Below are 26,261 nucleotides of genomic sequence, written 5' to 3' on the forward strand. Positions count from 1 at the left end.
TTTGTCTGCCTCAGGAAATATATCAATTGAATTTCATATTTCTTTCCAGGGAATAAGGGACTCTGAAATCCAAACTCATTTACCTTAAGTTTTTTCACATTTCTTTCTAAATCTTAAATGAATTAAAACCCAATAATTTATTTTCTTGCATTTTTGTCTTCAAAATGAAAAAAATTATACTGCTTAGGTTGATGATGTGAATTTTAATAAAACGTATGAATTATTCAATTTATTTTAAAGGAATGTATTCATCTAATTCAAACAATAGAGCTATCTTAAGCACGTGTGTTCTTCTTGGAACAAGTGTGTGTATGAGTCATAAAGGGCGTCTGTAACCAGACACTCGAGGGTTAGTATTCAAATACATCTCTTTTGTCCTTAATCTTCTTGTACAAGTTACCTAAACACTTTGTCTTTGTTTTTCAATATTAAAAAATGGGATTGATGTTGTCACCTTCAAAACAATGGAATGTAATTTAGCAATATGCTTTCCATGACATCTGTTATCTTAAATATTTTGTTGTGCCCTTTTTTCATATGAAATTTTTTGTATGTGACCTTGGACCTATAGTATAAAAAATTAAATGCAAATCAAACTACTGACAATAATAAAAAATCAAATTTTAAAGTAAGCATTTGACATACATACAATTTTACCCTTTTTGAAAGATGAAAACAATTTTTCACAATAATAAGATGGATTGCTTATCTAACTTTTCATAAAAAAAAGTCAAATTTGGCTGAATATTTAATGCTGAAGAGGATGAAGAACACTTTACACATGTTTCAGAGTTGATCAATATTTTGATGTTATAATTGTCAGTGTTTCAAATACTACTTCAAATAACTCTGAAGCACAAATGGCATATCTCTGTTTAAGGCTACTGTAAAACCTGATGTAAGGTTTGTTTTCTAATATTAAAGCAAAATTAACAAAAATATTTTGTAATGAAATTTAAATTAGAGACAAGAACAACAACTAAAATCATGTTGATACAATATATTTTTAAAATATTCTCATTTGTTATATGATGGGCAATATTCAATGTATTTCAACCATGAATCCATTGTGTTTCTATAAGTGGTAATTACATTGTATAACAATTACAAACATTGAAAATTTAACTATATAATAGTCTCCAATTTGAACCAATCTGTTTTGGGCAGCATGCACTGACATTGTATGATGGGACACAGAGCAGAAATATGCATGTTCAGAACCAAAGCTGTGGTCAAAGAGCAATTGTGTAATTAATTCTGGGAAAATTTTTTATTCAGAACATGCTTGGTTGTTTATTTAAAGTTTGGTTGTTACTCTTTTAGGTACCTTATGCTGTTGCCATGTGCTTTATGACCTGCACATTCTCATGTAATCCTGTAAGGATTACTACCTCAAGTTCGAAAGCTGCACTGGAGTTAAAAATCAATACATGAAGCATTCTGTGACATATACAAATGTGTTCCTTCAGAAGAGAACAGACTATCAAAGTTATGTGCACTTTCTATTTTCAAAATGATAGCACTTAATAGTGAAGCAGTGATGTGGCTGAGAATAAGGACTTCTCTGTTTTTGAAAAAAGGAAAGAGAAATAAATTGAAGCATCAATCCTGGATTACAGATGTTAGGAACAGGCTCTCAAAGGTGTGTAGCATGACTAACATTTAAAGCACAACAGAAAGAAAAATACTTTTATAAATGTTGGCACTTGTGTGATTTTTGTCTTTGCATTACCTTTGAGTAAAATTCTGATGATGTGTCTAAAATTTAAATATGTGCTTTGGAATTTCTCTTGAGATTTATAATACAATCATGTAAGAAAAAAACCATCATACTGACTGAAGAATAATCACCAAATCACATATGTTTAAACTAGAGATTAGATGTAGCAGTAATTTCTTGAGGTTTCCTTTAGTATAAGCGTCCATAGAAATGTTCAGAATTTCTAAATTAGTGCAACAAACACATAAGGAGTCACATACCTCAATACTGATACTTAGAAAATGAGTCACAAGGATTTAGTTATAAATTTATATATGTGCATAAACATTTTCTCAGCAAAGTAAATGCAATTTACCAATAAATATAAAGCCTACTAGTGAGCCAACAGAGGAAAATATTGCTATATAAATTTTAAAAGGCTTAAATTCAACAACCCACCAAAATGGACAGTTAAGGTATTAAGCCTTGTTGGAATTAATCACTGGAATAGTTCTATCAGCTTCCCTGATGAGCCTTGGTGGGCAAAACAAAAAACAAGCAAACAATAACAACAGAACAAAAACAGAAATCCCCATAGTAAGCCCCTTAGGAGAACTCGCTGACCCAACCAAAACCTGAAGTAAATGTTCACTCAATAAACACTGTATTCATACTTAGTATAATTAACATCCACCAACCTCTATTAGGATAGTTGAGATCATATCAAAGTAAAAAAAATCAAGGATATTTGTTCAGGTAGCACTTACAGATAACAAAATAGTCATAAAATTTTAGAGTAAGTTCACATATTTTGTCTGCATGGAGGTGAGAAAAGGCAGTAGACTTTAATATTTGACAGAAATCAAAGTTGGCTTCAAGTAGGGGAGGATTGTTGGGCATAGGTTCGAGAGGAAGTCTTTGGTCCCAAGAAGGCTAGATGCTGCAGTGTGGGGGAATTCGAGGGTGGGGAGGACAGACTGGGTGGGTGGTTGGGGGCACATCCTCATAGAAGCAGGGGGAGGGGGATGGAATAAGGGGTTTCTGGGTTGGGAGGGAAAGGGGATAACATCTGAAATGTAAATAAAATATCCAATAAAAAATTAATCTAAAAGATGTAGTTGATGTACAAAAGACAAAGAAAACTGAGGTTGACAAAAGAGAACTAATAGAGTGTCAAAGTAATATTTTTTTAAATAAGAAAATAATCACCATTTGTTATACATGCTGCAAACTAGAATCCAATATTTGATTGTAATACTGTCTTTACATGTATAAACTCCCTACTGGTTGTTTTTTTCCATCATTGTTGTGCACTAAAAACTTGAAACACATGATATAACTTGTCGCTTAGCTATCCGACCAACAGACAGGAACGACGCAATGTGGAGTTCTTCTCAATGCAGTTTATTCAGGAACCTTTTACAACACCCCTCTCAGGAAGCCTCCGATTCCAGTTGCATTCCTCCTTTTATCCGCAAGCTTTCCCCATACAGCGCCTGCCACGTGGGTAGTTTCATTGGTACACATCAGGTGGCCTGATAATGCGTAGCAGCGAGACTGCGCAGTAGTTCTGCGGTCATGGCTCTTTGTGGGGTGTATAAAAAGGTCAGGTGCTAGTCCTGAGACCTGGCAGCCGACCTGGGCGCCATCTTGGGCTGGCTGCCACACCCGCTCATCACAACAACTTATAGCAGGGATGTTCACTGAAAATATATTTGCCGATTTCATGATAGGCAAAGCAAGACTTTTGCTTTGGCAAAAGTTGACTTGTTTGCTTAGGCAAAGGCTGACTGTTACTACAGTCATTCGAGAGTGCACTCTTCTCTCCAAATACCGAATCTCAATTGAAGACACGTTTTACTAAGGAGTGAGAAGGCAGGAATGGAAAACCTCTGATTGTTCTTGGCCATGAGCCCCAGCTGAGAAGTGAGATAAACAGTATGACTGTACAAAACTGTGTACCTTTTAGTCTAAAATAATATTCAAAGAAAGAGAAGAGCAAGTAAAAGGTCATTTCGTTTTACCTTGTAGAAATTGACTGTAAGAATAGAATTTACCCAGCTGGAACACTGGGTCAGTACAATGTTGTGCAGAAAACACACACACTCACACACACATACACTGATTATTTTAAAAAACTATAGTAGAGTCAATGTTTCATTTTTACAATACAAATAGCAGCAGTATCTTAAACTACTAATAAAGCTCAAGACACACTGTGAATAGCTTGGTGCTAGGCATGGTAGTGTGCTTTATAAAGATTATCTCAATTATGCCTAAAATTACTTCAGTTTCAAAGCTGTGAATTTTGGGGTATGTGGTTCATGAATGCTTGAAAAGTTACAGAGCTTTTCAGACAAGATTGACGATAGATATATTAGCAAAATTGTGTTAAACAAAGATAATTATGGATCTGAACCCCAATGGCCTAGATTTAAACTCTGAAACTGCCACTTACATAAATCAAGTTTCAGGCTGCAAGCTTCTTTGTCTCTCAAATGGGGGCTATTGAACTCCAAGCTATTTGCAATGCCCATGACTCTCTCCTGTGCTTTGATGGCTGAGACTAAATGTGAACAGTTACACAGTCATTTTAAGCTTTTTAATAATGAATTTTGACTTTCTGCAGTTAAATCATAAGTTTTTAGGTTTAATTTTCTATTATCACATGGCAATATCCTCAGTACTGGGAGTAAAATATGTATTCTACACATCTACTCTGTATATCTTTATATTAGAAAAATCAACTCACCAAATCACAGATTCTGTATAATATCTTTAAAAAAACTTTGAGGTACAGTAGAAGTGAGGAAATACACATGGTATGATAGCAACTGCAACAGGATTCTGTCCATCACGAAGAGGATGGTGTCATATAGGACCAGGTTGTAGACATAGCTGACCTCATACATTTATCCAGCTACCCCCCACTTACCCGTCCAATTGATTCTGCCCCCATGCAGTTGCAGGGAAAAGTACACAAATGTCTAAGTACTGGGAAAATTTGAGTAAGAAGTTCTTTTTTTTTTTCCCAGTTAATAGCTTTTTCAACTTTATGCCTTGCTAAACCATTTTAATTTAGCACACTGCAGAACACTTGCTTCAGGGTAATTCTTCTTTCTACCTACAATTTATAACATTTTGATTTGGTCTCAGGTTATTAATTTTGATCAATGCAAAGAGTTTATACTCTTTAGTGGGAAAATACATATACTGAAGGATATGTTTTCCCAAGTCCCATTCCCCAGAGTATTTTAAAATATGATTTACTTTAGACACCCTAGATAGATATTGTATTTATACTGCTAAAGAATATTGAAGTAGATTTCAAATCAATTAAAGTTGTTTGTATTAATTTTAAGAGCCAAATAATATGCACACTAATTTGAATATATCCACATGAATAATTTGATTGTTGATGATTTTATTTGTTTTTCTGAAAGCTGAACTGTCTCAGAAAACGGGGTGGAAATGTATTAATTTCCTTATGAATAAATTCTTTGTGCTTCAGTGGTTGTAATAAAAATCATAAGAAATGCCGAAATTTTTCCTCATGTGGTAGGTAGATGGCAGGAAAAAGGCTTGATGCTCTTGAAAAGGAAACAGATTTGATCTTAAATGTCCCTGCTCAGCGAATTGAAAGTGACGGTAATGGCTGGAGTTTACTCTAGAGTCTTTGGGAATCTCCACATATTTTCTCTAATCGTCCACATGGCCCTGAGAAACCTGGAAGAAAGGTGGCTCATAGAGGAAGGCGAGTGCAGATGCTAGCTCTTTAGACAGCTCAAAGTGCCTTTCAGCCAGGGTAGTAGAATGTCTGTTAGCTCCTAGCCATGCAATGTGTTGAGGGAAATAGTAAAAATATTGACAAGTTCCTGCATTACTCCTGGCACAGGTGGGCCACAAGGCCCCAGTGGGGTGTTCGCATCTTGGCAGACTGTTCCATAGCTCCTGAAATCTCTCCACCCAGTTTGCTAAGTTCCCACTGGCAGGTCACTAATATGCCAGCCTCATGCTTTAAATCCCTCATGGTCTTTGTGGTTCACATGTGGCAAACCCACGCTTTGCTGTCATACCTTTCTTCCTGGAACCCAATTGAAGAAGAATTGAGAAGCTGCGTGAAGAAAAAGAACACACAAACTTAGTTCAGAAACAATGGTAACTCAATCTTTGGGCACAACAACTAGAATACTAATTGTGTAGCCATATTAAATCTAAATCCTTCAGAGGCAAATTCTGGCAGATTAGCCATATAAACTGAGAGCAACTAGTAGCTACATCTTGTCCTGTTGCTATCCTGTTTTGCCTTATCCCCTCCTCTTCCTCTCTTCCGCTACTCACCCAGTGATTGGCTCCTTTGTTCATTAGGGGATGGGTCACGAGAAGTGACCAGAGTACATGACTCACTCCTTGTCCACAGCCCCTCTCAGGAGAGTGAAATTAACATCAAAATCCAAACAGTACCAGGGCCATGCACAACAGCAAAGTACTGAGCTGAGCCATAGGAACAGCAAGAGTTAACAATAAAGACAATTTTAGATTTTCCTCATTTCTTTCAACCATGCTACAGAGGAATTAGTCTGAATCAGCAGAAATTTAAGTCTGTAAGAGGTTATTTTAGTAAGAGAATACAGCAAAATCTAGTATCCACAAAATGAAATTCACATTATTTGGCAGACGAAAAAAATTACTGGAAGAGAAAAAATGGATAAGTGAGATTTATAAGGAAGAAACACAATAGAAACAGAGCTGGAAATGGCAAGGGTAAAACAATCAAGTCATTATTTTATATAAAAATAAATGAAGACTTTGAGTAAGCAAAAGAATTTATGATAATCATATAAAGTATATATAAGACTTAAAATGATTAGCAAACTAAGAAACTATTAACTTGTAGATATAACTTTAGAAAATATGCAAAATAAGGAACCAAGCCAAAAAAAAAAAAAAAAAAAAACTTGAAAATAAAGGTATCAGTGGCACATGGACCAATGATTAACTTAAGTCCCTGAAAAGGGTAGTGGGAAAGGTGAAGAACAGAAAGATTGTATGGAGAAAAAAAGTCGATTTTATCACCTTTTAAATTTTTCTCTCAGATGATAGCTATCAAAGTATCATGGTAAAGAAAAAAGGCATACCAAAATAGTTTAAATAATAATTTAAGCTTGTACACATAATATGTACTCCCTAATTTTATACTCATTTTTATTCACAAATGATTCCTATAAAATTTTATTCTCCAAATTCAAGGAAGAAAACAAGTTTTTTATTTTATGTTGTCTTGTATTTAAATATAGATGCAATAGTGATCATAAGGTCATATAGTAGACAATGGAAGATGAAGAAGAGAAAACAAAGGCAGTGTTGGCTTTTACTGTGGGAAAAATTGATATTTATCATTCCACCTTCAAGATGAACAGATAGGCTAGCTATGATGTTTATTAACTTAAAGCACAAAGATTGTCTTGAAAGTGATTGTGAAATATATTGGAAGGCAGACACAGAAGTTGGGAACTAGAGATTAAAAATGACATGATCCTGAATTCAAACCTGCCTGTGCATACTTCTCCCAAATGTTAATATTTGTGCAAGCGAATCCATGTTAGAATGTTTTATCTTTAGCTTCCATGTTGAGAAGTGATGTTTTTCCTCATTTTTTTCTTGGAAGTTACATTTTTTCAAAATGTGTTCTAAATTCCTCATTTAGAAGTCTTTCTGCTTGGAAGGCAGACTGCTATTCAGTTACATATGCTGTCAGGTAGATTCTAGAATGTTTGTTAACATAGAAATGTATACTTTCTGACCTGGGGAAGGGCTTATATTTATTCAGTAGTTTTATCAGAATAATTAAAGAAAAGAATTTGATAAAGCAATTTGTAAAAATAACACTGGACAATCTTCTAATCTTATACACTGACATCCAAAGGAGTAATTTGATAACTTAATCTTCTTGTATATATGAAAAATTTAAATTGCTATATTTTTATTAATTAACAGTGAAACAGTTAACTTTTCAAAAATGATGAGTTAAATACCCAGAATACACTAAGTGTAGCATATCACTTCACTTTAGATGAATTTTTTAAAAAAATAAAACCATATTTATTACAACAAAAATATACATACAGTGCACGATGAATATGATTTACACAAAATAAAATGAATGTGATATTTCTTCGACTGCTAATATAAAATGATCTATTCATGACTCATTTTCATGATGTATGGGAATACAAACACATTATTGGTTTAACCTTAGATGAATTTTAATTCAGCAATATGACTATGTTGACAAAGAGTCATATCAAAAGAACTTCTAGGGCTTGGTCACCTGGCTGGAATGCCACATTGTTAATCATTTTGGTTGGAATACACATACACACACACACACACACACACACACACACACACACACCCCTCTAGTATATATCCAAACAATGAAGGTAAATTTAGTTTGTAGAAGGATGCAGTCATGTTTGAAAGTGATGTATAATTGAGGGGCAAAGTAACAAATCAGAGAAAGATTTGACAGAATGAGTCAGAAATAGAATATACCCAGCTATCAGCAGAACAGAAAGGAAAGAGACGCCATTTAGGAGTAGTGCAGAGTCAGGAATGGAGGGCAGTTCAGTAAATGCAGTTCATTTGAGTTCAGGCAGTGGAGTAAAGTGAAGTTAAATGCAGTTCAATTGAATATACTGAAGTTCATTTGAGGTTTTGCAGTTCCATTCTGTTCTGTTCTGTTCTTGCAGTCAGTGCAGTTCAGTTTGTGGAATTCAGAGGCATTTTTCTAAGCAGAGCAATTCAATGATTAGCCAAAAGAAGCCAGTGTGAATCAGTCATCTTGGAGAGGAGTTTTGAGGCATAAAAGGTGAGTTAAACTAGCCAGAGTTCGGAAAGAACTAGGAAGGGTGACCTTATTCCGCAGTAAGCCTCTGAGACAAACAATTATATCTGGTGATTTAAAGTTTTACATTTCACAAAATAATCATTTTACTTGATGTGTTGAAGACAATGCAATTTTTTAACTCAAGTTATGTAACATTTATAATCTTACCAGAAACAGAAATATTCTGTTGAATAAAATTATTAATTTAATAAGAAAAAATTATGCTTTCCTATTGTGATAGATTATTTAAATAAATGCAAAATACTTTAATTTTGTTAATATACTTTATATCTACATTTCCATTTTGTTTGTTTTCTTTTTTTGGATATTGTCTTTATTTACATTACAAATGTTATCCCTTTTCCTGATTCGCCCTTTCTGAAACCCCCTATCCTAGTGTCTGGGTTTGGTGACTGTCTATGGGATGGATCCCCAGGTGGGACAGTCTTTGGATGGTCTTTTTTTTCAGTCTCTGTTCAACATTTTATTTTGCACATTTGTATATTTTGGTTGCATGCATATTTGTGTACTATGTAGGTGCCTATTGCCCAAATAGGCCACAAGAGGACATTTAAACGCCTTGAACTGGAGTTTCAATCCATGTGGGTGCTGGAGATCTAATCTAGGTTTTCTGTAAAAGCAGCCAGTGTTCTTACCTGCTATAATCTAGAGGAATTTTAATCCAGCATCATGGCTGCTCTTACAAGAGATCACATTAAAAGACTTTCTAAGTTTATATGATTCACAGGAATGCAGAAACACCTTTACTACACATCTTTAATTAGTATCAATGAAGGTAAGGTTAATTTGTTGATGGAAGCAGACATGTTTGAAACTGAAATCTAATTAAGAGGCAAAGTGATGAATCAGAAAAAAGATTTGTCAGAAGGAGTCAAAGATACAATATGCCCAACTCTAGAGAGAACAGCACAAGAAAGAGGCTACTTAAGAGCAGCATAGGGGGGAAAAGGCTAGACACAGCTTTGTGATGTGTGATGTGTTGTTTCTGAATGGCAGTTTTACTGGGACAATTTTATAGAGACAAGTTGCAGAGAGGAAAAGTTAGACACAGACAAAAGGGAATGAGCCAAATAATGAGGAAGAGCCAGAAGACAAAACATATTGCCAAAGTTAGTGTGAAGCCGTGTCGAGTATTTCAGTCAGAAGCCCAGAGAAGCTGAATTGAATCAGCTAGGAAAATTTGATTGCTTGGAAGCTAGAAGCTTCTAGATCTGGACCTAAGGGTAGTTAGAACAGAGAAGGAAATGCTTTGGGCTTGGCACAAGCCATGCTTATACAACGTGGGTATGTCTCTTATCTTATCCCATTATCTGAGGAAATAAAAGCACTATTTACATTGAGCTGTCTCTCCAGCCCTTGTTAATATATTTTAATGATATATAACACCCATATCACTTTATTGGATAAAGTATGAGGTTTTGATATGTATAGGTAAAGTATAATGATCAAATCAGAGTAATTAATATATTTATCACTTCAAGAATTGATAGTTGTTTTTCCCCTGAGAGGAACAGTTGTTTATAAAGAAAAAAATGAAAAGAAGTCAGTTTGAATTTTGAGATGATATCAGCCCTCATTTTTATCTCTTTAATATCAAAGTAACGTGTATAAGTAAGTACAAACTTCCCTTGAAAATCCTTACAATTTAGACGGCTTTTGTGTCTTTTTTCTATTTCTTCTTCTGCCCAGGTCAAAGTATGTTAAATACAGCACTAGCATTTCTTAAGTAAAGTGCTTCTCAGCATTTTAAACATATTAATTTTATTATTAAATTGTGTAATTCTGTGTGGGGGTATATGTACTTGATAGTAGTTGTCAATGGCCTTAAGATGGAGTCAGATATCTGGGAGCTGAAGTTAACGCTGATTGTGAGCCATCTGACCATTTATTAGGAGATAAACTGCAAGAGCAGCATGTTCTTAATAAATGCTGAGCCATCTCTCTAGGCCTGCTTCTAGGCCTCACAGTGCATAGGACTACTTCTGTTGGGGTAGAACCTGGACTTCCACATTGCAGTGAATGCCAGTGATTCCAGGCTATTGGAGCTCAGGTAGCACACACAGACGAGTTACTGTCTCTGTAAGAGGGAGTTCTATCTATACCTTCCCTTTCCAACCTAGAAGATGTTCAATGTCATTCCATGCTGAGGTCTAGGCAGATGTCTATTACAGGCCTCATTCTTATAACTAGAGAATTACATTTAGGACACAATCTCTTGAAGTTGGTCTTCACATTTATTTGGCATAATCATGTAATATTGTAATAATATATATATATATATATATATATATATATATATATATATATATAATTTCCAATGTCTAATGAAATTCTTTAATCAGACTAATCACTTAACAAATGCACATTGTAAGATAAAAAAGAAAGAAGGGGAAAAGTTAGGAAAAAAGATGAGAAAATGTGAAAGAAATTGAGTATTGTAGCATTACTTGTTGTTATAGCTAAGAGTAATGTGACTTTCACTTCATTTCTTCAAGGTAAGTACCAACTGCAGGGATTGCTTCAGAAATTAAATATATCACTTGGTTTTGACAATAAATCAATCTTCTGATATATTCCCTTATTAAGTTTCATTGACTCAATGAAGATAGATTGCAAATAATCATGATATGGATGGATAGATAGATAGATAGATAGATAGATGATAGATAGATACATAATAGGCAGCTAAATAGATAGCAGATGAACAACCAATAAGTCTCTTTTCCATCTTGTGTCACAATCTCATTTTGAAATTAGCTTGTTATTAAACAAGTTAAACATTCTTTCTTGAAAGCATAGTGTGTATTTGGCTAGGCTTGCATTTCCTTCTTCTCAGGAAAACATAACACCAGAGAAGGGAATTTCTTTGTGATCACTAAATCCTGAGTACTTTCCTTTACTACAGTGTTCTTGTGATAGTACCAATTATGAGTTGATTCCTTGTGTATAGTCATGTATTATACTTATTTATTTTCTTCCAGGGTTTAAGCCTGAAACGACTGGAGGCTGTACAAGGAGGGAGAGAGGTAAGAAAGTATAAGGGTAAAAGGAGAGGGAAGGAAAGAACATTGTTGTGGTGGCTTGATGTCTGCGACTAAGGACATTGATATATTAAATATATGTGTGAACATATATATAAATACATACACACATATATACATATATGTATGAGTATATATACATATATGTATGCATATACTTTCTCATATTTCCATTCATTCTGGTGAAAACATGTTGTACATATGTTTAAATAAACATATTATTTAGGTAAGTAGACATAAGTTTACTTCTTTGAAGTTGAAGAAAATACTGCTCATCTTGGGAAGGAAGGTTTTCTATTGAAATGGGATTCTGCAACAGCATGTCTCTCAGAGGGCTCAGCAAAGCCTTTTCAGCAAAACTTGCAACATACTATGGTAAATGCCTACTGAGGAATTAGCAGAATTCATGTCAGGACGAGATATGTACAAATGTGTTCTGGTCACACTAAACTTCTTAAATAAATGCCAATTTCCTCAAATGCATTATAAACAGTGAATTCACATTGTCGAAATGTGGCCATATGGCATCATAATATAAATGATTATGTCATCAACCAAAGGGGGAAGACAAGTGCTGACAGTCTCTGTTCTTGATGTAGGAAAGTTTGATTCTGAATTCCAAGTCGATGGGAGTCATGGGAAGGGAAGAATACTTGATTCAATAAATCAGTACTTTACTTGTAGAAAATTTATTACTATTTTCTGTGAAGTTATCTAACAAATTATTGGCAAAACTAGAGGAGTTCTTCTCTTACAAAATAAGAAAATTTTTTACTTCTCCATTTGACCCTTTCTTTTCTCTGCACATAGAAAATAAACAAATGTCGGCAATTAAAATTCTAAATAACTCCTTTATTTCCGGTTGTCTCTTGGTGATCTGAGGCCTTCATTTTATCTAACTATTCAAAGTCACCTTTAGCCATGAATTAGAAAGTGATCTGTCTTATAACTAATTTTGGAGAAGCTGGAGATAGTTAGAGATAATGTGTGGTAGAAACCATTTTGTCCAGTGTCAGAGGTAGCTCATCTGTAAACAAAGATACAATTATCATCTCTCTAGAATATAAGTGACATGGGTCTTTCTGGTTACTCTTGACTTTTCTATAATGTGTGCAAGGTACAAAGAATTGCACTGTTACCCCTGAACAGTTAAATTTTAACATGGGTGTTTTTAATGCCCTGCAAATAGTCTCTTACAGTATCTCACTATGAACCATTCATGACTGATAAAATTTTACTTACAATGATGCTGCTTAAAATGAGTTACTTCATCCAAGTTCAAATGACAGACATTCCCAATAGGTGTTGATGCATGCAATAGTAAAGACCAATTGGCAAATATTTATAAGACGGTTTAAGAAATGTCACTGAAAATGTTCTATTCATTTCTTGACTTAATGACAACAGCTTGAGCATGCATGGGAAATTGAACTAGGCAGTAATGTGCTATTTATGCAAGTGGAGAATTCTGTTACAAAGCTAACAGCCATGCAAGAAGACCAGATTTGGACACTACTGTCCATGCAAAAATCCACACTTCTCACTTCACAGGAAATAAGAGATGGCTTTTTCTGGAGGCCAACATCAGTGACCATATCTCAAAACACAGATTTAGATGACCTCAAATTCCCTCTTCCAGCTTGGACTCAGTTTCATGAACTTTTTATACTAACAGAAGAAAGAAACAAGGTGTTTCCAATTCATTGGTAGAAATGGTAAATGCAGATTTCAAACACAGCACAGAATATCATCTACAGCCCTCAAATGTTTTCAGTCTTTTGGTTATTGAATAAGTAGGATTTTGTATATAAAACGCAATCAATAGTTTTTTTTTGTTATTGGATGATTAGGTCAATCTTCAGTTAGGCTTCATGGATAAAAATATAGATGTACCAGTTCCCTCAGAAAACTTATTTTCATTTATTTTATTGTTCACTGGTTTTATGGAAATACCAGGCACAATAAGTGTTATCTCTTATCAGGGTTTTTTTTGAGAAGGTGTATTCTGCCATTTTAAGAGGTATTATAGTTTGTAAATATACATTTTCTGTTGATGTTCTACTTATGGTGAGTATTATTTAAGCATGAAATATCCTTATGACCAATTATTTCACTATATCTTGAATGTCTTTGTCATTAGGCTAACATAGCTTTGCACTGTTCATGTCTTGAAAAATTACACATTTCTGTTTTAAATTAAAACCTATCCCAGAGGAAGAAATTCAGAAAATAAAATAAATTCTATTTTAAATGTTGCAATAATTTGTCTGTATGACTATAATTAGCATGAAAAAGTCGCATAGATTTATTTCCATTTGTGTTTTAATGATAAGCATTAAGCAGATAATGCATTGTCAGGTATTTTTAATTAAGTTATATATTTTTTGCTAATTTTTAAATGTCTGTCAGGCTAATGGAAAGAATCATTTTCATATGTGGAATAGTTGGAGGGTTGACAGGAGGATAATAAAGTCTGGACTGTAAAAGAAAAGATTAAAAACTAAATTAAAAAACAAATAAACCTTTGGCTTCTAAGAATAGAACAACATTATGAAAAGTTATAGAAGAAAGTGTCAGCCCATGTGCCAGGGCAGCAGTGTCCTCAAGAACCTGATGTCTTATGTAATTTTGAACTAAGGAAAGAAACCATATCTTTATTAGCTCTTGGAGAGTTTCATACATATTTTGATCTTATTCACCCCTCCTCCACCTCTCCCAAGACTTTCTGTCACTGTGATATCTACATGGCTTTTGTGTTCTTAGGGTATTTTGCTTTGTTTTGTTTTGGTTGTTTTTTTTTTCATATGAAGACCAATTCTGTCCAAATATTGGATGTTTGCCCTTTCTCTGGAGGATGGTCAACTTACCAGGGTAAACTAATTTTCCCTCTTTCTGCACCAAGCAGTTATTAATATCTCCATGTCTCTTATCACCCTCTGGGATCTAGTCTGTGGTGTTCTTGTACAGGTTTTGTAAGTGATGCCCCATCCTCTGAGCATTATTATGATAAGCTGCACTGTTGGCTGTGTCCAGAAGACATGATTCTCATGTGGTCAGCCACATCTGCCTTTTACACTCCTTCCTCTCTCTTTTACTCAATGACCTCTGAGCCTTGGATATAATTTTTAGTTTTCTCTTAAGATTTAATATTTTGTATCAATTCGTGACTATGTATATATGTCTTTAATAGCACTGTTTAAACAGAAAACCTCCTTCAAGAAAACCTTCAAGATTAGCATTTATTTTTATATATTGATCCTAATTGTTTTCTATTGATATGGCAGAAAAAATAGGAAAAATAACTTATAGACTTTAAGAATTAAGCAATTAAAACAAAGGAAACAATGAGATTTGTTATATTATATATATATATTATATATATATATATATATAATAGTTATATTATATATATATTATAATAGTGATATTGTTCTTCATAGTATGTGACAGGCCTGTGTTTTCAATAAATAAATAAAATGAACTTACACTTTCCTGGACTCTTTATTATTTAATTATCAAAATGTATTAAAATTTAAATTCTTATTTGATTTTTATATTTTAAATTACATTTATTTATTTAGTATGTATGTGTTCACATCTATGTGAGATTGTGTTTGCTATGGTACATGCCTGAGAACAGCCTATGGGATTAGCTCTCTACCATGTCATGCCATGGATAAAATAACTCTGGTGTCAAGCACCCTTACCTGCTAAGCCATCTTGATCTCAGCTTGCATTTTCTGAGAGATCAGTAAGTGCTCTTAACTGCTGAGTTATCTCTCCAACTCCTATCCTTCCATTTTTTTCTTAAACTATTTTTTAATGCTTCATTATTCTTGACAGTAAGATTTACTTGATTTATGTTATGACTTCAATTAGGATTTTGTAAAATGTTTTTCTCCTTTAAACAGAAAATTTTTAAAAAATGAGAAGTAATTATGCTTACTAATCAATATTTTATTTAAGCGATGGCTTTCCTGGAATTTGTTTGATATACCCAATGACACTTCAGTTGAGCAAAATGGATTCTGCCTTTCTCTGAAATTATCAGTTGGAAATTACTTATGGGTTAGGAGTAGGATTTTGTGTACAATTCTGATTTCAGTAGTTTTGTATTACACCAATCTTTGTAGATCTTGTACATGCTGCCTTACTTGTCTGTGAGTTTATATATGTATCATTCTTTTTACATATAGAAGAGATTGTTTCCTTGAGTCATCTTCCACTTCTGGCTCTTACAGTCTGTCTACCCCTGCCCCTTCAACATAAATCTCTGAGCTTCAAGAGGAAGAATTTGACAAAAACATTGCATTTACAACTGAGTACTCTAAAGTCTTTTACTTTCTGCATATTGTCTAGTTTTGGATTCATGTGTTATTTTCATCTCCTTCAAGAAGATTTTGTGATGAGCACTGAGTGAGTCATTATATATGTCATTAGGAGCCCTTTTTCCCTATGTTCCTTTCTAAGAATATTAGTGGTAGGATTACCCCTGGAACTATATAGTAATATGTTCTTGGCTGATTTAGTAATAATAGGTATGGGTTCGATCTCATCAAGAGAGCTTTAAATCCAATAAAATACTGGTTTATTTCTTCCATATTTTCGCACTGTCCCACCAATATATCTTGCAGGATTGTTGTTGTTGGCTGATCATTTGTAACTGGATGATATTGGTTATCACAACTTTTCTCTGGTAGTATTCAGAGTACCCTCAAGCACATGAATAGGGGTAAAGTTCTAGTTGGGCACCATCTTAACTGTTATGTTCATGATAATGTGAGAATTATTTTTAGCAAAAACACCCTGTGCGTTACTATCAAATTGTAGAAAGCAACCAATAACCTTACCTGTTAGGATATTTTATTATCCACATGGACTTGCCTAAGCCATCAGAATCAGGGTTTCAGAAACTAAACATACCTCAAAGATGGTTTTCATACTTTAAATTGGGTTTGAGATGACAAATTCCAAACAAGTCATCAAAACCAATGTGGAATATATCAATTAACCTGAACAATTCCTTCATTCCCTTCTTCTTCTTATAGTACAGAATAAAGATTCATCTTTCTGAGGACCATGATTTGGAGGGCAAAATCTAAAGTCTCTGGGATAATGAGGTTTGAGCCACACACTCACACTTTCCACATTCTGGGAGTATTTTTACTCTGTACTATGAAATACTCTTCTGTTCTGGTTCTTGTTCTTATTCTTATCTTCAATGACCTTCAAAGAAACCAAGCAAATGAATATGCCCATCAAGCCAAAGTAAACTTATAATACTTATATTTGTCAAATAGTAAGAAGCCACAGACACAGTTTTAGTTATATCTCAGACAGAAAACAAGAAGTGCCACAAATCATGGTCTAACTAATTACAAAGTGTGCAATAACAGTGGCAGAAGTATTTCCCCAAGAAACAAAAAGGATGGAGGGGGGAAGCTTTAGAAGTCATCACATGGGAGGAGGAATGCATCTTTGACAAGTTAAGGAGAAGTGAAGACAAATAATGATGTGGATATTTGTTGGTGTGAAATGCAATGGGGACCCTTTAAAGAATCAGAGATCTTTGCTCACAAACTTGGGATGCTTATAGGCAGAAGCAGGGGCAGGAAAGCAAATGAACGATTCTTTGGGGGGTAAGATTGGCCATTTCTAGGAGTAAATGAAGAATGGTGGTTAGTGATCAAATGAATGAAAAGTGATGGTACACAATTGCATATGACCAGCCAGTATCTCAGTCTGCAATCTAATGTCAGGGATGCAGGAAAGCAAGACCAGGATGAGGATTACTGTGGCTTTAGGAAACTATCATTAGTTAGCCAAAGTAAAGAAAAATTCAAAATGGCCCAGGCCTAGCTAAGAGATGTAAGTGTAAGAAAACTATCACACACACACACACACATAGACACATAGATACACTTACACACACAGACACATACATGGACACATGCACTCACACACACTTGGCCACACATGCATAAAAGCATTTAAAAACAAGCTTAAGCAATAATTTAAATTCAAGTTTATTAGGCAAAATTTGAAGTTATGTTCAAATAAATATATTCCTGAAAATTATAGAACAGTTTCATGTTATACTAAGTGGAATTATTCCATTTTGAATCATACATATGAGTTGACATGCTGCAAAAGCAGGAATTTGATCTAAAGAACCAAACAGGAAACCAAACAAATAATTTGCATTCAGATAAAATGAAACTCTGTGAAAGAAAGACAACACTGGGAAACACTTAGGGGGTTTTTGAAGGGTTATCAACACTCAGTTCTCTAAAGGGTATCAGTCTGACAACAGCTTCTGTGTCCTGAGTTTTAGATTAGAATCATAAGGAGGGTCATATAACAGGTCAACAGTGAAGTTTTAAGCAACAGAACAGGGTTTCAATGGAAGATAATTTTCTTTGTTGATTATGTAAAGCATCTTCAATCCTGGGAGCAGCAATTTTGCTATTGAAAGGCAGTGATAGTTTATGCTCTACTAGATTTACCTCACTGTCTGGGAGACTTAAAAGACCTGAGAAAAACTTAAATCAAATAGAAGGGCTCGAGGCATGGGTTCTAAGTGCACCCCACAGTAACACCATGATAGCTGACCATTGATTTCAGAAAGTGCCACAAGTGCAAAAAACAAAATAAATGTCTAAATCATTGATCAAATAAAGAAAGCTAAATTCAGTAGGACCCAAAAGCAATAAAAGGGAATGTTTAAAGTATTGTTTAGGTTTCTGAGTGGGGAATGTAGTCAGGATTTCAAAAGCCTGTCTAGAGTATTAAAGGTGACTCTAGTTAGCCATCTGGATGAACTGGTTCAGGCTTCATCAGGGAAGGCTTTATTCAGATGTAAACAATAACAGATATTGTGATTCACTTTGTCATTACAAGTAGAAGCTACTTGCCACCTTGAAAATACAGAAGGTTTGTTATTGTTGAGTTTAATATTTAAAACAGCAGTACCCGATCTGTCTTTTTAAAATTTTTTATTGGATATTCTATTTACATTTCAGATGTGATCCACTTTCCCTATTCCCCCCTCCTCCCAGGAACCTCCTATCTCATTCCCCCTCCTCCTACTTTGATGAGGATGCCCCCACTCACCCACCCACACCCACCTCCCCACCCAAGAATTCCAGATCTGTCTTGTGTTACGGAGCCACCATGTTCCCGGCTAGGATAGGCCTGAGCAGCTGCCTGTTCTGCTGTTGCTGTGGCTCAGACCGCCTGCTCAGGTGGGCCAGAACATTGGCCCTGTCACCCACGAAATGCCAGCTTGGGAAATGGCTCTGCCAATCTTCCATACTGTCTCCACAAAGTTGGGCTGAGTCCAGAGCATCCCACCACCTGTAGGATACCTGGTAGAAATGAGACTCTAATAGTTAAAGATTATCCAATAGCTTTATATATTTGGTAATGGTCAAATATCAAGATGCCCACACAATTGGAAGTGTTAACCAGTTAACTAACCTAGATATAAATTGTTACTCAAGTACTGTGTGGCCATCCATGGCTCCTACATCTCTCTCCTCAGCTCCTCCTCCTCCTCTTTCTCCTCTTTCTCTCCTTACTCCTCCTCTTTCTCCTCTTTCTCTCCTTACTCCTTCTCTTTCTCTCTTTATATTTCCCACTTAAGCTCCTCCCAACTTGCAAGGAAAATATTCCACTACATATTATTATTATTTTGGTATTATATATAACTTAGAAGGATAATATCCTTTCTATTTTTGTGTGTTTTCATATGGAATAAGTAATCCCTGTGTGTGGAGGTTTAATTTTTGGCTTTGTGAATAACATACTCAATTCCTTTGGATGCAAACACACTGCTTTACTCCTCTGGAGATCTGATCCTCTCCTTCTTGACTGTTGGAAGACAGCCCTTTAATTCTTTTTATCCTCTTTTCAGCTTTCATTTTTGTGGTATGTCAATTCTGTTTTCATCCTATCCACAAATCATGTTGACATTTATCTAGTCTATGTCCTCAATTAGCCTGATATAAAATTAACACATATGGTTAGTTTTGCCACTAACCTGAGCATACTACCACATGTTAAGCTTCTTCTAGTTTATCATTATGTTACCCATGTGCTAGTTTTCTAGAGAATTCTGATCACTTATAGCAGAATATGTATGTTTTTCATTCATTATTCACTTTATTTTCCAATATCTAGCCCCTCTCCTCCCAGTCCTTGCCTCACACAGCACCTCTTCCCATCTCCCATCTCCTTTTCCACTGAGCAGGGAGAGCTCCCTCTGAATATCACCCTGATTCTTTACATTCTAAGAAATTCCAACACTTTATAGGGATGCTTATGTTAAATGTGTTCAAACTATCAGCCTAAGAAAAATTACTATTGTATACTGTGTCCATTGAGACTGCCATAACAAAATGAAACTATTGGGTGTTTTTAACAATGAAAATATACTAGTTATAGAGCCATTGACATTGGTTTTCCTGTGACTTCTCATCTTGGCTGCATTCTTGCTGTGATTTCACATGTTGATTGCTCTGAGCATGAACAACCTCTATGTGTATACAAATTTCTTCTCATAATGTGCATCATTCAGGCTGAGTTAGTGTCCATTCTTATAATATCTTTTAACATTAATTGTTTTCAACACTACGTGCTGATTATCCCTCAAATATATCATGTACTAAACCTTATTTTAAATGTCCTCCAAATGACCATGTGTTTAAAACTCAGTTCTCAGCCTGGCATTATTCAGCCTTGTGAAATGCTAACAGGTGGGAACATATGAAAGAACTCTTTGGTCACTGAGTGCATAAGAAGGAATGCCAATCTTTGACCCAACATTTAAAGCTTCGTTTCTTGCATCTCATTATGCCAGTTTCTCAGGGCATCACCACATTCACTGGCATTGCCACAGAAAATGCTAGCAGAGAACTGGAGAATCACCTGAATCCTTCAGTGCAAGGGCCTGAGCTTTCCAATGCTCCCTACATTGCCTTCCCAGACAAAGATGCAAGCAGAAGACAGAGAAAGCTTGGGGATGATTGCCAGCAGAATGAAAATGAGGATGCAAGGGCAGAGAACCTGCTGATTGTAGCTTTTATTGACTGGCCATGGAAGCCACGATCTTTCTGGGAGGAGTCAGCCTTGGGCAAGGAACTGCAACTTTACCTCTGACTTTGGTCATCCAAAAAGGAAACAGTGTTCTTCATTCTATTACTGTGGGGTTTATCTTTTCAATCATTTAAGGCTCTAATCCCAGGATATGAATTTAGGAAAGGAAATATCTCACCATGTTCTTTAATGTCAGTTTCTCTTTGGCTTCCGGTCAGCTATCCTTTGCTGGCTTATTTTTAGCTATTAAGTGACAAGAAGTTTGAGGACTGAAGGTTTGGAAGTTTTAAGCTGCTTTTAAAAACTTTCTCCCCTCTCTCAATTGCTTAACTCCTTACCTACCTGAACATATTAGATCGTCAGATGTTCCCAGCTGGGACAATTTGACTTGAAATACAGGCAGCCACAGGAAGCTACAAATGAGCTTCCAACACCCACGACAACATTTTGGGGTGTTCAGAGGGGATCTTTGGTCCCTTATTATGAATAGTCACCTTCTTGCCATGAAATTAGTGTGCACTTTAAAGAGTACAAATGGCTGCTTTCAGCACTAAATGTATCTTCCCATTAGAATTTCTCATAAGGTTGATGCTATCTGACTCCTCATCATGCATCCCTGAGGACATAAAAAAAATGGATTGAGAGGATGCCAAAAATCAGAGAGAACCTCATATCTGCTCTCTATTTTTCATCCATCTTGCCCACAAAAACTTGAAGATAGTAGAAGAAACATAAGATGCAACATAGAGGCCTTTTCTTAGGACTATTTCTTTGCTTATTAAGAATTAAAAGGCAAGGGGGTTGGTAGTCAGAGTAAACTACCAACGGGAAAAGGAAACATAGTCTACTGGATGAAAAATATCTATTTTCAGTTAAAAACCAAATAAAATTGCATATCTCTAATACATGTCTTTTAAAGGTGGAAGTAACACTCCACAGAACAAAGAAACATACTTCCCACTGGGAATGTTACAGAGCTGGCATTTGTCCAAGTTCTTGGAGTATCTAGGTATTTTATACTTTATTAGGTGTGGTAAGTCACAAACTTAGAATGTATTTTGCCATTCCTTCTACTTAAGTGAAAGAAGAAATATGATTATATGCTTTAAGAGAAGAAGGTTTAAAATCACCACATTGTAAAGACCACCTCCTGGAATAAAATACCACCCAAAGGGCTAGGAAAAGAACCAAGAAGGAGGCCATCTTGAATGAAATTGAAAGTACCTGACTGCCTACTTTAGAATCAACTATTTTCTAACGCCTATCACATACAACACAAAAGATTAAACGTTTATTATTTATTCATTTTACATCCCACTGACAGCCCCTCTCCTCTCCATCACCTTCTTACAGATATTCTCTCCCTTTACCCCTCCCTTTCTCCTTTGAGAAGTGGGAGGCTGCCTCTGGTATCAACCTACTCTGGCACATCAAGTCATTGCAGGCACATCCTGGGCCACTGAAGCCAGACAAGGCAGTCCAATTAGGGGAATAGAAGAAAAGTTCTTAAAATTTTCAACTCTGGGAAAGTTGCCCGTATTTACAGATATCAGCATCTGTTTTCCATGACGTGGCTGACTACTCCAGCAGAAACCCAGAAGTGGCATAAAAGCTTCTTGTGCTATAGTTATGTCTAGTTTCTCTCTTCTCCTGGATTCAAACTTTCTTATACTTCCCTCTTCCAAAACTGGTGACCAGATTGCTGCTTACTACCCAGGGTTGCTGCTTGTGGGATAACTTCTAGAATAAAGAAAAGAGGCTGAGAGACAAGGCCCAGATTCAGAAGCCCATGATCTTGAGGCTCTGTGGAGGCAAGTACTCAGGAGTAAAGCTCTCCCAAGCACTTACTCTTCATATTCCGTCTTTTATATGACTGTGACTGTTGATGTAGGAAAAGGAGGAGTGGAGGTGGTCTGTTATCCACTGACCTAGTCCAGCATGGAGACTTGGGAAAGGCTCAAATCCATTCAATCGGACCAACAGCCTAGCGAAGTTATGACATCCAGAAGACCTGTGTGGTAGGAGGCTACCATGGACTGAAGTGACATGTCTACAAGTATCATTTTGTTTTGTTTAATGATTAATTGATGAGATAAAAAATCATCTTAAAATTTCAGCAAAAAATGAATAGTTTCAAAGTCAATTTTTTTAGAGTTAGATTATTTTGGCCATTTGAAAAGAGAAATCATTTATTTTCTTGGTTCTTGTTCTCTAGTTCTAGCCATTCTGCTTTATTTGCTTCCCATTGGAGCTTCTTCCCTGTAACTTTCTCCACATAATCACCTCTTTTCTCTACCCTATAGCAGGATATTACTTCTAGTTTAGACACTGTGGCTTCACTGGTCCTTCTTCTAGGAGACACACTAAAAAAACCCTGACTCTTCTTCCCTCAGGAGACACCCGCTGTCATTAGCTTCTTAATTAGAGACAAAAACTCATGAAGTGTAAATGTAAATGTTTCTATTTCCTCAGAGGAAGTGATGAGATGAGAGCTGTAACCAATCTGTGTGAATACATATCTTGGGCTGAGCCAAGAGTGTTTCCTTCTCTCTATCTATCATCTACCTTGTCTGTCTGTCTGTCTGTATGTATGTCTGTCTGTCTCTATCTATCTATCTATCTATCTATCTATCTATCTATCTATCTATCTAATCTATCTTTCTTCTTATTTTTTCTCTCAAACATTACATTAAAATTACAGTTTCCACTCCCTCCACTCCCCCAAGTTTAACCTCTACCTCCCCTTTCCTCCAGAGCCACTGCTCCTGTTTCAAAACAAACAAACAACAAAAAACAAAAACCCCAACACCACCAAACAAAAAAAGCAAAATAAAACAAACAAACAGACAAACAAACAAAAAACCAAAACCCAACACCACCAAAACAAAACAGCAGAACTTTCAGGGATATCCATTGAGCACCTGGGGATCCATCCCATAAACAGTCACCAAACCCAGACACTATTGTGGATACCAAGAAATGCATGCAGATAGTAGCCTGATATAACTGTCTCTTGAGAGGCTCTGCCAGAGCCTGACAAAAACAGAGATGGATGCTCTCAGCCAACCACTGGACTGAGCACAGGGTCCCCAATGGAGGAGTCAGAGAAAGGACTGAAGGAGCTGGAGGGGTTTGCAATCCCATAGGAAGAACAATACCAACCAATGAGACTCCCCCCTACCAGAGCTCCCAGGAACTAAACCACCAACCAAGGGCTACACATGGAGAGACCCACGGCTCCAGCCACATATGTAGCAGAGGATGGCCTTGTTGGACATCAGTGGGAGAAAAAGCTTGTGAAAGCTCAATGCCCCAGTGTAGGGGAATGGGAAGGCAGAGAGGTGGGTGTGGGTGGGCAGGCTGGGGAACATCCTTATAGAAGCAGGGAGAGAGGGAAAGGAATAGGTGGCTTCTGGGGGCAGAAAAGGGGGATAACGTTTGAAATGTAAATAAAAAAATATTAAAAAATTAATCATTTATAATAATAGTAACCATAAACCCTCATATCAAGGCTGCCTAAGGCAACTCAGAGGGAGGAAAAGGGTCAGAGTACAGAATCAGAGATACATCCCATCACATATTCCAACTGTTCTAAGTCCCAGAAAAACACTAAGCTACACAACCTTAACATATATGTAGAGTACCTAGGTCAGACCCATACAGACTGTCTCTGATTGCTGCTTCAGTCTCCAATAGCCTCTATGAACACTGCTTAGTTGATTTTTGTGGACTTTATTCTCTGGTGTCCTAGACCTTTTTGGCTTTTACAGTCTTTTGACTCTTTCTTCTCTGGTGTTCCCCTGGCTCTGCCTAGTATTTAGCCAAGCATTTCTGTGTCTGTGCCCATAATTTGATGGATAACACCTCTTTGATGATAATTGATCTAGGTATTGATGTACTGGTATAGCAGAATATCAATAGGAGTCATTTCATTGATTTGTCCCCCAGTTCTATGTGGTTTTATTCTTTGTCTCTGGGTTGTTCTGCATTTGGTTCCTGGCTATCTAGACATTGTCAGATGAAAGCTTCCTCTCATGGGGTGGACTTCATAGAGCACTCAAGTGGCCACTTTCATAATTTCTGCACCACAATTATCACAATACATTTTGTTCACAGGAGAGACTATATGAAGGTCAAAGGTTTTGCACCTGGGTTGATGTCCCAGATCCACTGCTAAGAGCCTTGCCTGATTATAGAAGGTAGTTCAGTCTCTGCATCTCTCCTTACTAGGATACTTTGATAAGGGTACTTTCATAGATTCCAGTGAATTTCCACTGAACTAGGTTCCTACATTGTTCATCAAATTTGGAAATTCCACTCATTTTTCCAAGTACTCTCTCTCTCTCTTAGTTTCTCCCATTCTTTGCTTCTTGATCTCTCCTATATTAATCCCCACACCATCCCCAGGCAACCTATATAATCTATTATATTCTCTTCCCAGGAGGATCAATGTGTCCCATCTTGAGCCATGCTTATTACTTTCTGTAGACTGTAGCATAATTATCCTTTACTTACCAGATAATATCGACCTATGAGGGAATATATATCATGTTTGTCTTTCTGGGTCTCGGTTACTTCACTTGGAATGATCTTTTCTAGTTCCATATATTAGCCTGCAATTTTTATGTCACTGTATTTTTTTTTTTTAACATTTAAGTAACACTCCATTGTGTAAATGTATCACATTTTCTTTATCCATTATTCAGTTGAGGGACAGTCAGTTTGTTTCCACTTTCTGGATCTTATGAAATTTGTTGATCAAGGGTGATAACTTCCTGATCAGAACACTGATAGCACAGACACTAAGAACAACAATTAATAAATGGGACATCATGAAACTGAAAAACTTGTATAAGGCAAAGGACACTACCAATAAAACAAAATGGTAGCCTACAGAATGTGAAAAGATTTTCACCAACTCCATATTCAATGGAGGGCTAATACTCAAAATAAATAAAGACTCTAGAAACTAGACATCCACAAACCAAATAATCCAATTAAAAGTGGGGTACAAAGCTAAACAGAGAATTTCCAACAGTAAAATCTTAAGTGGCTGAGAAACACTTAAAGAAATGCTCAATATCCTTAGCTCTCAGGAAAATGCAAATCAAAACTACTTTGACATTATATTTTGCACCTGTCAGAATGGTTAAGTTCACTAACACAAGGGACAACTCATGCTGGCTATAATGTGGAGCAAGGAGAACACTCCTCCATTGCTGTTGGGAATGCAAACTTGTATAGCAACTATGGAAATCAATATGGCAAATCATCAGAAAACTGAGAATCAATCACCTCAAGACTCAACTACCACTTTAAGCATATAGCCAAAGGACACTCCATCCTACCACAAGAACACTTTCTCAACCTGTACAGTTTCTATATCAAAGATCCTAACAAATATTTTTGAGTTGAATCTTGTTCTTTTTAAAGATCTGTTAGTTTTGAGATTAAAGCAATCGGTGCTAGCTCCTTTCTATTCCATGCATTCATGCATCCAATTGGTGTGTCTAAT

At 35.9% G+C, this 26,261-nt stretch overlaps 1 protein-coding gene across 1 annotated transcript in view; it reads left to right on the forward strand.

The window, feature by feature from the left end:
* Nucleotides 1-26,261, forward strand: part of Ccser1 (coiled-coil serine rich protein 1) — a 1,108,363-nt gene that overhangs the window by 745,038 nt on the left and 337,064 nt on the right. Inside the window, exon 10 of the mRNA XM_034511175.2 lies at nucleotides 11,591-11,635. Within this exon, the coding sequence (XP_034367066.1) occupies nucleotides 11,591-11,635 (45 nt within the window). The remainder of the gene's footprint in view (nucleotides 1-11,590; nucleotides 11,636-26,261) is intronic.

Source organism: Arvicanthis niloticus, chromosome 9 (genome assembly GCF_011762505.2).
Source record: "Arvicanthis niloticus isolate mArvNil1 chromosome 9, mArvNil1.pat.X, whole genome shotgun sequence".
Classification (NCBI taxonomy): Eukaryota; Metazoa; Chordata; class Mammalia; order Rodentia; family Muridae; genus Arvicanthis; species Arvicanthis niloticus.